At 41.0% G+C, this 15,515-nt stretch overlaps 1 protein-coding gene across 1 annotated transcript in view; it reads right to left on the bottom strand.

Annotated features, from left to right (window-relative positions):
- Positions 1 to 14,325, bottom strand: part of SLCO3A1 (solute carrier organic anion transporter family member 3A1) — a 171,701-nt gene extending 157,376 nt beyond the window's left edge. Inside the window, exon 1 of the mRNA XM_069866543.1 lies at positions 14,208 to 14,325. Coding sequence (XP_069722644.1) covers positions 14,208 to 14,213 — 6 coding nt within the window. The 5' untranslated portion in view covers positions 14,214 to 14,325. The remainder of the gene's footprint in view (positions 1 to 14,207) is intronic.
- Between the last annotated feature and the right edge of the window lie 1,190 nt (positions 14,326 to 15,515).

The raw sequence follows: 15,515 nt of genomic DNA, 5'->3' as shown, positions 1-15,515 counted from the left end.
GTGGTTTTAGTTTTCCTAATAGAAGCATAATAGGGGCACATTTACATACTTGCCCTGATTTATGAGTACATTTTATTTGTGGGGAGATTACATTGTGGTGGGTTGGATGAGTTTGGGTTTCCTTGATAGCCTCTGATTATTTTTCATACAGGTAGCCCTCAATAAATCAAGTGTCTCAGCTGATCTATAATAAAGTGAAGCTGTGACTCATTTACCTCGTCTTTCCATGTATGGTAACTCATTAAAATGAGATTTTTTACGATGTTTGCAGACACCGGCTGATGGTGTCATTTAGGAAACTCAAATGCTCCCTACAGAATATGAAATATTCAATAGATCGTAAATGACTCTGGACAAGTTCAAAATATGTTTTTTCTGAGGGAAGCTTGCTGCTTGATGAATGTGGCCATCACTGGGCTCCAGGGGTCACCTGAAAGCACAAGAAATGTCCCCTGCCTTTTCCCTAAATTAACATACATAAGGTTTTCATGGAAGTTCAGTATCTCGGCAGTTCTGTGCCCTGCAAAGCATAGTGAAGCTAGTGCTTTCCTAAAGATAAGTATGTCCCAGCCCTGGCTGCCAGGCTCATTTTTTGGGGAGTCAGGCATATGAGTCCTGTAGAAACACCACAAGAACAGATTTACAGATTTCAAGCAGGAGATATCATGAGCACTGCCAAAATAAAGAAGTTCCTGAGCTTGGAAATATGGCTAATACAAGCCTGAGGTCATGAAAAACTTAGATGCTGCCCAGTGTTTGCAGAGCATCTGAACCCAGTCCGAAAGAAGGAATTTACAGCAACAGTTTTCTTAGTCTATCATCTCTCTGTTGTCTTGTGTTTCCAATATATTGCATTATACTTCTTCCTGTCTAGCACACTTTAGTGTCCATGCTAATAAAGTATCAGTGCTCAAATACACTCCTTGAATCTTTTCTTCTTAAAAACTTACAGCTGTTCTGTCATGTTTACACTTCAATAGCAAAACCAAACCCCAAATCCTCTGTGTCCGCCAATGAGCACCCATACAGCCATGCCATGAGGATCCTGGTCATCTTCTTAGTGATATGTGTTTTATTGTCACTTGGGTGTCTAGTCTGTCACTCAGATGGCAAGTAATTTGAGACAAGGTCTATACTCATGTTTTCTGTTAAGTGGCTAGCGTGCAAGGGAAGCAGAGGGGATATTAAATAATAATGACAATAATAATACATCTGATAGAGTTCAGTTCCGCTTTAGCACTAAATGGAAAGCTGAAAGCCTCCCTATGGATCTTTCCATCTTAAGCACCAATGATTGTGCCAGATGCATCAGTCTGAAATTAGTGACTTGCACGACAAACAATACTGATACACGTGTTTAGGAAATCTGTGCCCAACTGGCACATTTTGATTAGCTGCAAATGACGACACTGCCATGTCTGTAATGTAACTCATAAAATGTGTAGGTGGGGTCCATTTTTTTTAATTGCACTGAGACAACATAGATCCATAAATGTGGTTCATGTCCTTAACCTCCAACTTTATAAGAATCTTATGAAATAATATAAAAAGCAATGAACAAAAGGACTTCCTGCTATGATTTTTAAAACACCTGCAAACAGCAAAGGATTAGTAGAAAAAAAAGAGGAATGAGGAAACAACTGAAGATGAAAACCACTGATCCATTTAAACACAGATGAAATGATTTGACAATGTACTGGGAAGGAATATTAAAAAGATATAATACAAGCTATTAATTTTCACTGAGGGTCAGTCTAGGAGCTTGACCAGCATGTAAGGTTCAGGTTAACCCTTCACAGTGGGGAGGATCTTGCCATAACTCACTGCTTCTTACCCTTCTGAGGGACATTGATACAACTCATGTAATAACTGGAAAATGTTTGGGACAGGTAATAATATTTATAGAAAGGAAGGACAGTTTGGAAGGTGGAAAGAAGTCAAGAATTACAAGGAAAGCTAACAAATGGCAAAATCAGAATGAAGAAGACCACTGTAATTTATGTCTTATAGTGAGTGGAGAGGACATTAAGCAGTGAGACTGGTCTCGATTAAGAAAGCAGTTTGTGCTATTAGGGCTCCCCAAGGGAGCAGAAACCTTCCAGCTCCGAGGGCAGCATCTGATACTGCAAACTCCCTGTGGGCTGGGCTCCCCTGGTCGTTTTTAATGTCTGTATGCTGCTAGAGTATTTGAGAGTCTTCCACGTTGAGCTGAACAAACATGAAGCTTTTACAAGACTTCAGGATGTCACTGGCTCATCCTTCATTCTGAAGTACAAACTGTCTGCTGCTTAGTGCTTTTGGAGGGGAATGAGGACGCTGGGAAAAGGTGTACGAGCAGTTACCATGAGGAATTCCATCCTTATTGCCTCTATTCTGAGCACTCGTTCACAAAACAGAGCATTTACCTCCTCTCAGCTGTTTATCCAGCCAACTTTTTGTCCTTGTCCTTAAAAAGAAAATTAAACTATACAAAAATCACTGCATTTGTCTGCAGGGGACAGTAAATGCCACTCTATTCATACCTTACTACTCCTTCAACTATCCCATTGCCTAGTTGTAGAAATAATGAAGTGAATATCTCTGTATCAGCCTTTTCTATCATGATTAAGATTATGTCAGTCATAAAGGTCACCATATGATAGACTACAGACCACAAGTCCCCACAAGTCAGTGTGACTAACACATTAAATGTTGGATTGCAGCTTGGTGAAGTGACTAGTGTAGTGTGAGAAGTGAAATCAATACTCACTCAGGTGAGAAATGTTAGAAATAAGCATCCATCATCGGCCATGCTGAGATGGCTGAGAGTCTGCAGTGCCATATATTCATGTTCATAACCTAGATGTTACCTTAAAAAATAATCCTGAAACTCAGTAGCAGTGGCAAAGCTGAACACTTACTGCTCCAAGTCTGTCTTCAAGTTTATCAGTGTACTTTATTTATTGAGCATCAGTCTCCAGCTTGGAGGTCCTGAGCGATCCCACTCCTGACCTGAGGGACCTGCTCTGCCCTGGCACCTACTCCAGCAGAAACAACCCTACTGGAGAAGATACAGAAGTGGAATCTGTTTGGAAAAAACTAGCCCAACAAAACCGTAGTAGCTGCTTCAAGGGGATTGTTTTTCTATCCCTGACAAGAGAAATATTCCAGGTATAGCTAGATGCATTTTTAATGACTCACATGCATGTCATGTGGAACAAAAGCTTTTACTCCCCATCCTTTCTCCCTTCACAATCTTCCCCATTTTTAACATGTGCTCAGCACCAAATCAGATAGATGTATTACTGGCAATCTCAATAATCTCTAGCTACATGATACCATGTTATATCTTGTTGAATCAGAGTTAAACACAGATGTTTGTAGAGGGCAGCTTGATATCTATATCAGTATCTATTTTTCAGTTGTATCCTTCTCTATGTGGTCTTCAAAGGCAGATTTTTTTCTTCTACATTTTATTTTGATTTCAAAGGTGTCTTGGTTGAGCAAACAAATAGGCTTTCATATTGATCTTATTATCTGTTTACAACAGGTTGATCTTGAGTTCAGAAGCATTACTGTTTAAAAAGCATTGAAGTTGTAGTCATGAATACTGAACTGGGTTTTATGTACAACCTTCTGGTCTTGAAAGCAAAGAGAAGTGCTGAGGCATTTAGCATGTGTGCTCCTTGAATATATATTTTCCAGGTCAATCTTAAAGGGAGCTGCTTCTTTACAGAAGCAACTCCAATACTGAAGCAGTAAGTCCACACACACACTCTTAAAACTTGGTCCCATTCAACAAATAATTAATAATAAGAAATAAAATTGTGTTTGCGTAACCTTTCTATAGAAGAAGCCTCTAATTGGTACAGATATCAGTGCAAAGAAGCACTCGGAAGAAGCATTGATTACAATTCACATTGAGACACCACTCACTAAAGGGCAATCACTTATTTCATTAATTACTTCAAAAACAAGGTTTAGAGAAAGTTGCATATGAAATAATCATGGGACTGTAATGATTCTGATTGTAATGTATGTCAGTGTTTCCACTGACTTCGGGGTGAGAAAGTTGTGCCCTGTCTTTTAACAGTTACTGGCTGCTGCACTGAAAACATATTCATTGCAAACACCTCAAAAAGCACAAGAGAGAAAATTAAGTCTGGGTATGTTTCATTTCTCCAGGCAATTTTTCTTCCTAGGTTACAAGAATCTATTCTTTTGAGTTGTTTAATAAAAAAAGTCACAGAGTGTAATTGTTAAAACGAGCAGTGGGAAATGCAACAGCCTGACAAGAAATTACACGTCTTATTTATCTCCCCAGAAGTTGCTCCCCCAGGAGGTGTGCGCTGGTGAAATGGATTGCACTGGAGTATGTGCCTCTGATGTTTGTCAGAGGTATTTCCCTGTGGCTCTGCAGTGGTTTCCTCCCCACTGTAGGTCCTAAAGGTAAATGCAAACCCAGGTCTGGACTAACCTTTGAGTCTTACCAGAGACTTATTGCCCCCCTGCTCTTGCTATTAATGCTGAGGCAGAAATGAAGCAGGTCAGAAATGAAGCAGGTCAGGCAGAACTGGAGATCTGTGGGTGGCCTTCTGACTGCAGGAAAAATAAATCAAAACTCAAGGAATCCCTGGGGAAGAGGTGCTTACAAGCTTTCCCTGTAGATGCTTGAAAAACTGCCTGAGCACAAAGTATAGTGCAAGTCCTAGAACAACGGGCTTTGGCTGAAATAGAGATCAGAATAGATAAGAGGAAAATAATGTTTTGGGTACATTTATTTCAGGGATGTGGCAATATAAAATCAGATCTTGATTAACCAGATTGGAATTCTTCTGTGCAATGATTTAACAGCACGTGGATGTACTGATAGCATTCGCTGTCAGCTTAGTTAATGCTGGTACACCAAGCTCCAGCCCTAGAAAACTCACTCATTTTCACAGATAGCTATCTGAGGGCATCGAGGCTCTTCTGAGATGGATGGCTTCTTCTTTCAAAGACCCTAGCTACTATTTTGATCGCTGCGGTGTAAAACACATGAAGAGAATTTAAATTAGATTTAAATAATTTCTTCAATTTTCCTGTCATTATGTACATTGGGAGGAAAGGGGGCATGCAAATAATGAACAATATTGTAATTATACCTTCAGAGGGTTTGGCTTTTGTAGGGCAACTGGGCCAACAGATGGTGAATGCAATTTGATGTACAAAAGTATGAAATAACTGATCTGGACAGAAGGATTAAAGTGGAGTTTGGGTATAAATTGAACATGGATCACGAAAATTATATTGGGCTATTATGGGAAATCACTGAAGCCTGAGCACAGATGCTGCAAAAGACAGCAAATCAAACTGCACTGGCATAGCAATAGAAACAAAGACAAAAGGTGAGAGCGCTATTGTTTTAGTCTTTTGTGAGTGATACAGGCTTTGATCTGCTGGAAAAAGAGAGCTGCCTTGAGGGAGCGGCACTGAAGGATCTTGTCTGGGAGCAGAAAGTTCACAGAAGCTGGGCTAATTTACACTGTAAACTACAGGATGATGTGGTGATTTTAGAGAAACATCTCTAAGAAAATGCTCCATCAGGGCATTGCATTTCTTACACTAGCACTCAACAAGGTGGAGCATCTTGTTAGTGTTGGCAAAGTGGACCAGGATGAGGCAAAATGGTCAGGCTGCTTCTTCCAACGCATAATACAAGCACAGTGTGAGTAAACTAAGGACAGGCACTTAAGAGCACTTAATAGGAGGCATCAAGTTTTCAGTTGATAATAGCCACTTAATCAAATAAGTCTTATATAAAGTCCTTCTAATCCCAGCTCATCAACTGAAGCACTGCATCACTGGGGTATTCCTTGGGCAGAGTACAGTTTAGCTGACAAAAAAGACAAAAAGATATCAGGAAATTTGAGCAATGCTTCCAGCTGTGCTGCTCACTCTTGAACGACACGTGGGATCCCCAAGGAACTTGCCATCCCTGAAGTTATTTAAAAGATGTGTAGATGTGTTTAGGGACATGGTTCAGTGGTGGCTTGCCAGTGTGAAGTTAAGGGTTGGACTAGATGATCTTAAAGGTCTTCTCCAGCCTGGACGCTTCTGTGATTCTGTAAAGTGCTGGCTGGCTGAGCTGGTTCCCAAAGAGGGCTGAGGCATGGGATACATTGGTGTGAATGCATTGCTTTGGTGCTTCTTTGCACTGCTCTGCACAGTTCCTTGCATTCTGTGCACCAGGACGTGCTGCTCTGGATGTGCCCCTGCGATGACTACTTCATTCCAGCTCACCTTTGTGTATTGGAAAAAGTATTAACCCATTTCAGATGGATGTTACAAGGAAGCTGCCTCACAACTCTGTCTCTCCTCATTTTTAGGAAAGATTGCTTTGGGGTTTCCCCTTGCCTATGCATGGGACTGCAGAACTGCCACAGGAATATAAGTCCTGGGGACCTGTTGCTGTGATTCAGGAAGAGAAATTGTGGGGTCTGTCACTGGAGAGGTCCAGTATGGAAGGACCCCTGAAAGATTCCCCAACAGAAGGGAAGAGGAAAGGCTGTGGGATATTCCAGTTGCTGAAGTAGCTCACTGCATGTGTCCAACAAATTGTAAATTGAATATGCTGCACTGAAAAGCCACGACCAGCCCTTCTGTCTAAACCCACAAACACTCCTGTGTTCACGGTTAAGCTCTTCTAACAGAAGTGTGGTGCCATGGAGTCCCTGCTAATCTGAACTTTCATGGCAGTGCCTTCCTGCCTGGGGACGATAATAATGTGTGGCTGGCCTCGATCACCAGGACATCACTGTTCTCCTTATTTCCCAGCTGGCTAAGTTACTCTTGGCTGGACATTTGGTGGGAGGAGGATTGCTTCAGTTCATTTCCCACCTGACCAAATCAACTCATTTACTCTTAGAGCTCCCACTAACAGAACTGGTATAGAGGTATGAAGAAGTTTGTATTTGCTTTTTCATCCACTCACAGTCACACGGTCCGAAATCAAATTAAACCTTCACCCTAGAAATGTGTCCTTTTGTGAGATGCACGTAATTCCTGCAAAGGCCCTGGGAGTGCTGAGGAGTCAGAATGGTGTGGCCTGAAGGGCTGAAGCACAGTAAAAACCTAACTTTTGGATTTAATGGCAGAAATAGAAAATAATAGTGTTGGAGAAAATCAGTTTAGTGCAAGTAAAAATGGATATTTAAAAAAAATAGTTTTCTTCAGCTTTGGATTATTTACCATTGTAAACTCTTTCCCCTCTTAAAAAATCAGTTCTAGGTCAATTTTTCAGTAAAAATCCTGTCTCAGCATGAAGAAGCAAATCTTTTCAGCTGGAAAACTTACCCCTGCAACTTCCATGCCTGCAGTGAGGTATTTTGTTTTAAAAATGTGAACATGAGAGTTAGGACATAAAAACTTTTTCCAGCCTTCATTGTCAGACTAAGTCAGCTCAATTGCATTGGCTCAGTCCACCTGAATTTCTATTTTAAGGAATTTTTTTTTGCTCAGAACACTTCAGCTGGATCCTTCCCTTGAGCTACCAAATCCTTAGATTCCAATTCTGTTTTTCTTATTTTATTCTCTTCTTCAGAAATTTGGGGGCTTACAGACAGACTAAAGAAATTTGCCAATTTTTTCAACCATGTCTTACTCTTTCTCTTCTCCCCCTTTCCCATGGGTGATCTCCACTCTTCCAATTCCCAGAACCTGTTACATCTGGAAAGAAGTCATCAAGCTGGAAGATAGGCTAGTAATACATAAACCAGGAGTATGAGGAAAGTTATAATAATTAAGGTGGAAACCTGACATGAAAGCAAGCCTTTAGGGATAGGTGACTGTTAGTTAGCTTTAAAAGAAATTGTAGGAGTGTGCTCAGATCTTATTAGTAGGTATTCCCTGGGTAGAAAATATGTAAGATATCTTAAGAGTTAAACTGGAAAAGAAAATCTTCAGTAAGGGGTACTTAGCTCTTAGGAAGGACCAAGAAGAATTTCATTTAGATTTAATCTAGTAAGAGTTTTCTGGTTAAGAGATCTGCTCTCTTTGAATCTTAACTCTCAAAGAAGGATTCACTAACATGCCAACTATCCGACTCTGTCTGTAAGTGGTACATATAGACCATGACAAGCATTACACAAGCCAAGCAATGATGTGCAGGACAGAAATCACATTGTTATCACCAAACTAAAGCTGAGATGCCTACTTCAGCAAAGAAAATCTGTAGCATGGGTGCCCAAGCAGGTAACAGAAGGAATTTTGATGACATCTGCATAGCATCTGAGATGAGGCAGCAGAGAAAGGACAGGGTCCCAAATTATACCAGACCAGAACCTGCAGCAGAGAAAAAGTACTGATAATTAAGTGCTATATTGGACATGCAGTGTGTCCTGGCTCTCACTTGATTTTTGCCCCTTCATTCTGAGTTTGGAAGACAAAATACAATGTGTCCTAGCATCTCTTGGAAGTTATTGATCTCATATCTCTATTCCCTTAGGGAGAAACTAGGATGGGTGCAGTGGCAGCAGAGCCATATCAATGTGCTGCAGCACCTGAGCAAACAGCCTGTGTCTCCCCAGTCACAACAGCTCAGGATTATGCGTTCCTGAGCTGGCTTTACTGCACAGGCATAGCTACACTTCTCTGCATGCACAGTGTGGACACTCCTTTAGGTATCTTTCTATGACAAAATTGGCAGTGTCATTGTCCCTGATATAAGTCACACTTCACCACAGCAATTCTGTGCAACCCAGTCCTGTAGGAAAGGCTGGTGTCCCAGGCACTATACAGGTAAGTAACAATGTGTGTTCCTCCCTGAAATGCAGAAGCCAGGGGAGCAGATGAGATCATGTGATCTCAGCAGACGCTCAGGAAGGAGAGAAGGAGAATGTGCACTGCAATGAACCACAGTTAGCAGTAAAGAGAAAGTGTTAGCCTTATAGCTGTAATAAAAGCATTGAAATCTGGAGTGGAGGCTGGTGGCAGTTCTGTACTCCCAAATGTCTAACCACACAGCCCTTGAGCTCTTCACTTCAACTCACCATACCCTCAGCATCGCTTGCTGCCTCCTCTGTAAGCTAAACAGGTCTTTCCTCCCCTCCAAGAAGCCCAGGAATACTGCCTGCATATCCCCCACCTGTTCCTCTCCCTATTCAGAAGGAATGTTTCTGAAGTGTTCTGCATCTTCATAGCATTTTACAAACATTGGCTAACATTGAGTTTCCAGCAAGTAAATGCTCTTTGACATAAATTTGTTTCCCGTAGCTTTAGAACAAAAGGTGGATAGGAAAAGGTGTTGGCACAATGGTCTCACTGGCAGAAAACCAAACCAAGTGTAGAAGATCCAAACTGGGTATAATGAGGGATAAAGATCATCTTCCCTCACACCGTTGGTGCAAGAACTCTGGTTAATATTTTAAGACATGAGCTGCTGTTATTCAGACAATGTTTCTTATTCTCCATAGTGTTTCACAAAATGCAACTGTTTAAAAAAACCCCACTTTTTGCCTGTACGCAGTATCAATAAAATGAAGTCTACACAATCCCACAGTGTGACCATACTCCCTGATGTCAACCCAGATGAAGCATCTCTCTATTCCAAAAGAAACAAAATGTTGTGAGACCTGTCACTTTTAGGAAACATAGCAGTCTGTTTTCTTTCTACTGGCTCTTCTCTGAAGTACCTCTTGCTTGACTGACTTCAGTTTTGATGACTAACCAGCCCATTTTCAAATACCTAGAAAGTGCTTTTCCCAAACAGGGAAGGATGTGGATATTAAGTCCAGCAGTGTTGTGCTCAAATACAGATCCATTACTGGTGTTCGTTAATCAACCTGGGAACATTGTCTGCAAACGTAACTGTGCAAGGGCTCTCCTCTGAGTATACAGAAATGTTTATAACTTCTTCTGTACTTTCAGTGAATGACAAAATCAGTGTTTATTGATACTTCAAGTCTTTGGGCTTCATTTTTAAGTTTTCTGCTGAAGCGTAACAAGATACAACAAAAGCATTGTTGAGTCCTGTCTGCTGTACCTCCTCAAACTCGTATCCACAGGCAGGTTGGATGGAAAGGGCGTACAACCATTTGTATTTCTAAGTAAAGCCAAACACAATAAAGTGAAGCTTGGATTTCTACAATAGTGTGATTTTTGCTTGGATTTTGTAGTATTTTCAGAGGTTTGAACTCTGGTCCGATCTATTGTCTCTTTTCTGAGCACATTTCCTAGTGATCCTTCAGATGAAATTTGGCTTCAGCTGAAAGCTGGCAGAATTTGACCCACAGGTTTGATGCTTTGGGGGCAGGTTAGAGGCAGACAGATAGATATATGGAGATGCAGATAGAATGATCTCAGGAACCTTCAAAAGCCCAGCATGAAGCAAACAGTAAAGAAACCCAAACATGTCAGCAAACAAATGCTAAAGTCAGAACAATCGGAATAAATGTATCCATACTGGTCATCTCAGGGAAACCCCACATAACTGGATGGATGTTCCTGCCCTTCCCCTTTTACTCCTTATTGTTTTGCAGCCAAAACCAGAAATGATCCTCCCCCATTCCCCAGGCTGAATTTAATCTCCCACCATGTCAGCTACTAGCACCTCCTCAGCACTCACACAGACAGTTTGGGCACTGCCAAGACTCTTTGTGATGCCAGAGAGGAAAGATTATTGTCTGCTGAATCAATGAAACCTATGTTAAACTCAACTATCCTTCCAATACTCTGAGCATTTTATTGCTGCATGTGTCTGAGGAAATGAGGACTATGTGGTGACAAATGCTGAGGCACAACATGTACCTCATTGCTGCAGGGATGGAGTCATCTGCATGGGAACCCGATATAAACGCAACAGGTATTTGTACTTTTAAAGTATAAATTTAGAGCTAGTTAAGTACACAAAAAAACCCCTCCCTCTCCAGAAATGAGGGGACAGTCCCAAAGGTTAAAAACTCTATGGTGGCATCGTTTGGGCTTGAGTTAGAAAACAACTACAGCGTTAGAACTGTGTGTGGAAATTTTTCAGGTGACCACAGTGAAGAGAAGTTTGTATAAGTTCCCTTTCCAGTACTGCTTTATCCAAGCACAAACTCACACATGCTACACAAATCCTGGCAGTTGGCCTCCTGAGTAGAGAGGGCTGAACACATGGCAGTCACCGTGTGTGTGAAGTACACTTTGCCCCAAGCTGCTTGAAATCCCAAAGATTTCCAGAAAATTGCAAATGTTACACTGTAGGTTGGCCAGTTCCACCCTACGCAGTAATTTGAGTTCTTCCTCTAACTTCTGTCAGTATTTTTAAACAGGGCTGGAGCCGCCTGTATCTAAAAATACTCCTCTTCTACACCAATATTTGAGATTCCATCTGATCAAATTCTATCTGTTACGCTACTGTTTAACAATTAGGTATTAATGCTTTTTAGTATCCATCTTCTTTCTCTCCCTACTTGTCATTGCTAGGTGAATCTTGCTAGGACACACTTGAACTACACAGATTTACAGAAGAAATATGTGTTTTTCACAAATGGAGAGTCCTGTAGCTCACAGCCTGCAGTGTTTCCAGGATGTGAAATAACACAGTCAGCAGGACAACATGTCAGTCACTAGTGCAAGCCAAAAATAACACATGTAAGGCCAAACTTGAAGGGCTGAAATGGTGCGCTTGGAGCAGATGTTTAAAAGCTTGTACACAAGCTATAGGCTTATTAGCCAGCCTGGATCAACTGCAAAAACCCTTTGGGAAGTATTAAAGCTGTTGGCTAGGACATTCACTTCTCCATTGGAGGCACTGGAGATTAGTCATACTTAATAGTAAAAATAAAAGCGCTAACCTGGGCTGAAATCTTGCTTAGAGATCTCCTGGATCTGGTGCCATTCCTGTTTTGAGCCAAGTGTTCATTAAGTGGAATAGGGATTTGATCTTAGAAAGAACTAAACAGGCATATTTATGGGTCGAGAGGGTGTTATCATAAGGAGGATGGTGTCAAAACAACTACTTGAGAAACAGAAAATTCAGTAAGTAAGGAAGGATAATAGATGGGAGGTTATACAACTGTAAAAGACAGTATATTAGAAAACATCTGAGGAAAGAAGATTGCAAGATTCCTGATTGAGACACATGCAGTGGTAGGACTCAACAAACTGGCAGTCCCAGCCTCATTTTTCTTCCATTCCAACATCTATGGAAGCGCCAGATCCAGACATTTTCCTTCAGTGAGAACAGGCAAATATTGATGACTTCTTTTTTATTTATTTTTTTCCCCATTCCCCCTACCCAATATCTCAGTAACATTCTCTAATGCTCTCTGATGAGCTAACCTTTTCCTGTCCACCTTTACTGTTTCTGCTCTGACTTTACTCCTGTATGTTTTCTAGCTCTAACACTGTTTCTCTTGTTTGTTACCATGGCAAGAAGGTGCCCATACGTGTTATTCACAGTGAGAAACCAGAAGCCCTAATACTCCACTTAACAATTTTGCAGCCTAATGTGTGAAAACATTAGCTAATGGAGAAGAAGAAAACCAGCTTTCACCCTGAGGTATGGATGTTTGGAGCTGATTTCCTCAGTCAATAAGCTTTTGGCCAAGCAACACCACTTTTTTTTTTTTATTTTTTCTTCATCACAAGAAAAAAATACCACTGAAGCTTTTTCTAAGTGCCAGATTCTATGAGTAACAGGCTGGGAGTAACTACTTCATTAGTCTCCATGCCCTCCTTCCCACACCTAGTAAGTGGAGTACATTAAAAAATGGGTTTGTTAGACTCCACAGTGAATAAGCAGTTTAGCTAGGTAAAGAACAGAGAAGAAATAGGTTGAGGTAGGGTGATGGAGAAAAGCCAAACAATACTTCCTTTGTTTTCTCTTTCTCTTAACAGAAACAAGTCACATATACTATTTTCCCTGGCCTTAGCTGAAACTAGATGAGTGCTTGGATGCCTGCTGAGGGAAACCCCATAGTGGTGGTTCTTGCTTTTGGTCCTGCGAAAAACAAGGACCAAGACAAACGTTCTGCACGTTTATCTGAAGTGTGTAGTCCCATTAGTTGCATGATTAAGAATTTAAATTATTTTTTTTCTGATAAAAACCAATGACTGTTATATTATAAATTCCACTTCTCTGGCATGTGTATGTGAGTGCTCTACCAAGGGTAGAGGCAGAAGTCACAGAACACGGGGTAATGTGGAGCTGTTTTCTTGCAGAATAGGGCAGGAACTAAGAAATGATCACTGGTGCAGCTTAAAAGATCAGGTTAAGTCCTGGAACAAAAGCCCACTGAGAAACTAATCTGTAGACCTTGCAGAGAGTCAGGAAATGAGCTCTAGCTAAACAAGTTATTCATAATTTTTTCCCCTAACAATGCAAGCATGAAGTTCTGAATTGTAGTACAACAATGCACTGATATAACATCAGATTAACTGGTTTATTTGTACTGAAGTATAGTGTGGGTAACAACAAGCTTTCACTAAATGCTGATTTCAAAAGGAAGGGTTTGTGTTTTCCAGGCACTACTGGGAAGATGTTAAGCTTGCTTGAGCTGGGATGGATATTCTGGGAAACCAGGTGATATGGACAGGTTGGGACATCTGTCTCCTGGTTGTGCAGATTATAGGAATGCTGACTGTACATTTTACTCCTCTCAGCACATTGGCCATGGTTCTCTGTTATCACTTGAACTAACTACATTGTTCTGATTGGATTTGGCACCTGGAAAAAATTTCTTTTGAGAATGAGGAACCAGCAATACAACCTGGTGCAGCTGGTGTCATCCTAGGAGTGAGAAAGAAGGTTGGCAGAAAACAAAAGTTTGACCTACATAGAAAGATCCATCCGTCTAGAGAAATACTCCTATGCTTCCTAGAGTCAGCTTCTTCACTGTTTTACCTGTTGGTGTTCTGATAGCTTTGCAGAAATTGTCTATGTTTTTGCTGAAAGGCAAAGAGGTGTTTTTTCCCTGCTGGAGCCTCTTTCTCTCAAGACTTTTGCCCAAAGTGTGGTGCTAGGGGAGGCTTCAGCCATGCAGACCTACCATCCTCATGTAGTTTTCAGCAGCATCCCAAGAGTTCTCTTAAGACTGTTCGGCTCAGTCATTACTTTGCTTTTGGGTTTGCTTTTTTTTTCCTCTCAGCTGCCTGCAATTCCCATGAGCTGGTTGTATTAATAAATGGACCTTTCCCTACACCAATCAGACAAACATATGGAATATGGAGCACTAAATGACAAAGCAGCACTGCATCTTTCTTACCATCATGGGCCTTCATGTCTTCCTGGAGAGGAATTTCCTTCAGCTGGCTGCATCACGGTTGAATGATCTTCACTATTAGATGCAGGGCAGAAGTTAAAGATCATGACACCAAAATCCTTTGTATGTAACATTACAAATGATTTGCCTGCAAATGGAACAAAATGTTGGAAGATGATATCAAATAAATGAAAATAGCACCACAATTACTCATGTAGAGCATGATGTCCCAGATCTTCTAGCTATTATTTCAAAAGTGCTTACATTTCAAAAGATTGAGGACTTTTTCTTCCTCATCGTAGGGGAAACTGATGCTGTAGAACTGAAACCGTGATTGTGGTGCATGCTGTGTGAGAAACAGTCACTTGCTGCCTTGGAAACTTTGAAAAGACTGTCTCTCTGATTCTAGTTTCTCTTTTTCTCACCCCCTAACTATGTAAGACCCACTCATTTAGGTTTGGACTCAGCCTGCTTTTCTTCCTAGTACCCATTACACCATCACTGTGTTTTGATATCACTGACCTGGAAGGTGGGCAAAAAAAAAATCATGGTTTGATGGAGGAAGCAGGATGTTTTTCCTGGATAAGCATTACTATAAGTAGGATACAGTAGAAGAGATCCTCCATGTCATGGTGATGCTAGTATTGCAGCCACAGACACTCTTCCCATTCAGCCATAGGGGTAGCTGAACTGATAATTTAGATGTAATTGGGCACCACTGATTCTATTTAATGGGGCTCCTAATAAATAGCTTTCCTGCCTAATTGGTAGAGTTACTGTAGAAGGGACTGGCCCAAAGTATGAAGCGATACAGGCACCTAACTCCCACTGAAATCAATTACACTGAAATCAATGAGAGTTAAACAGCTGAACAGCTTTAAAATTCTGGCCCTTGATGTACCCCAGAGCTGTAATTTATCAAAACACCAAATAAATGGCATGCCTAGTTGATTTCAATGGGAGTGATTGGTTTATGAGAGTTATTACTGGAAAGTCCCCAGCTTTTAATGCATGTCTCCTCTAATTTTTCCTGAACTGAAGTCTACTGATGCACAAATGCAAAGCAAATATACTTGAGTTTGCGACTGCTTCAGGAGGGCTATCATATGGCATCCAACATATCTTTTGATTTTGGCTGTGATGAGGAAGGGCACGAAGGATTAGACAGACCTCTGCTCGTCTCATGCAGCCATTTGTGCAGGTTCTTATCAAGGCAATTGATTTGAGGCAAAATTCTGAGATCTTTGCTCCATCAAAACTCTCCTGAACATCACTGGTCACAAAATCAGCAGTGACCTTGAGGATGGGGCC

The sequence above is a fragment of the Phaenicophaeus curvirostris genome, chromosome 12 (genome assembly GCF_032191515.1).
Source record: "Phaenicophaeus curvirostris isolate KB17595 chromosome 12, BPBGC_Pcur_1.0, whole genome shotgun sequence".
NCBI lineage: Eukaryota > Metazoa > Chordata > Aves > Cuculiformes > Cuculidae > Phaenicophaeus > Phaenicophaeus curvirostris.
This window is presented reverse-complemented; position numbering and strand designations above follow the sequence as displayed.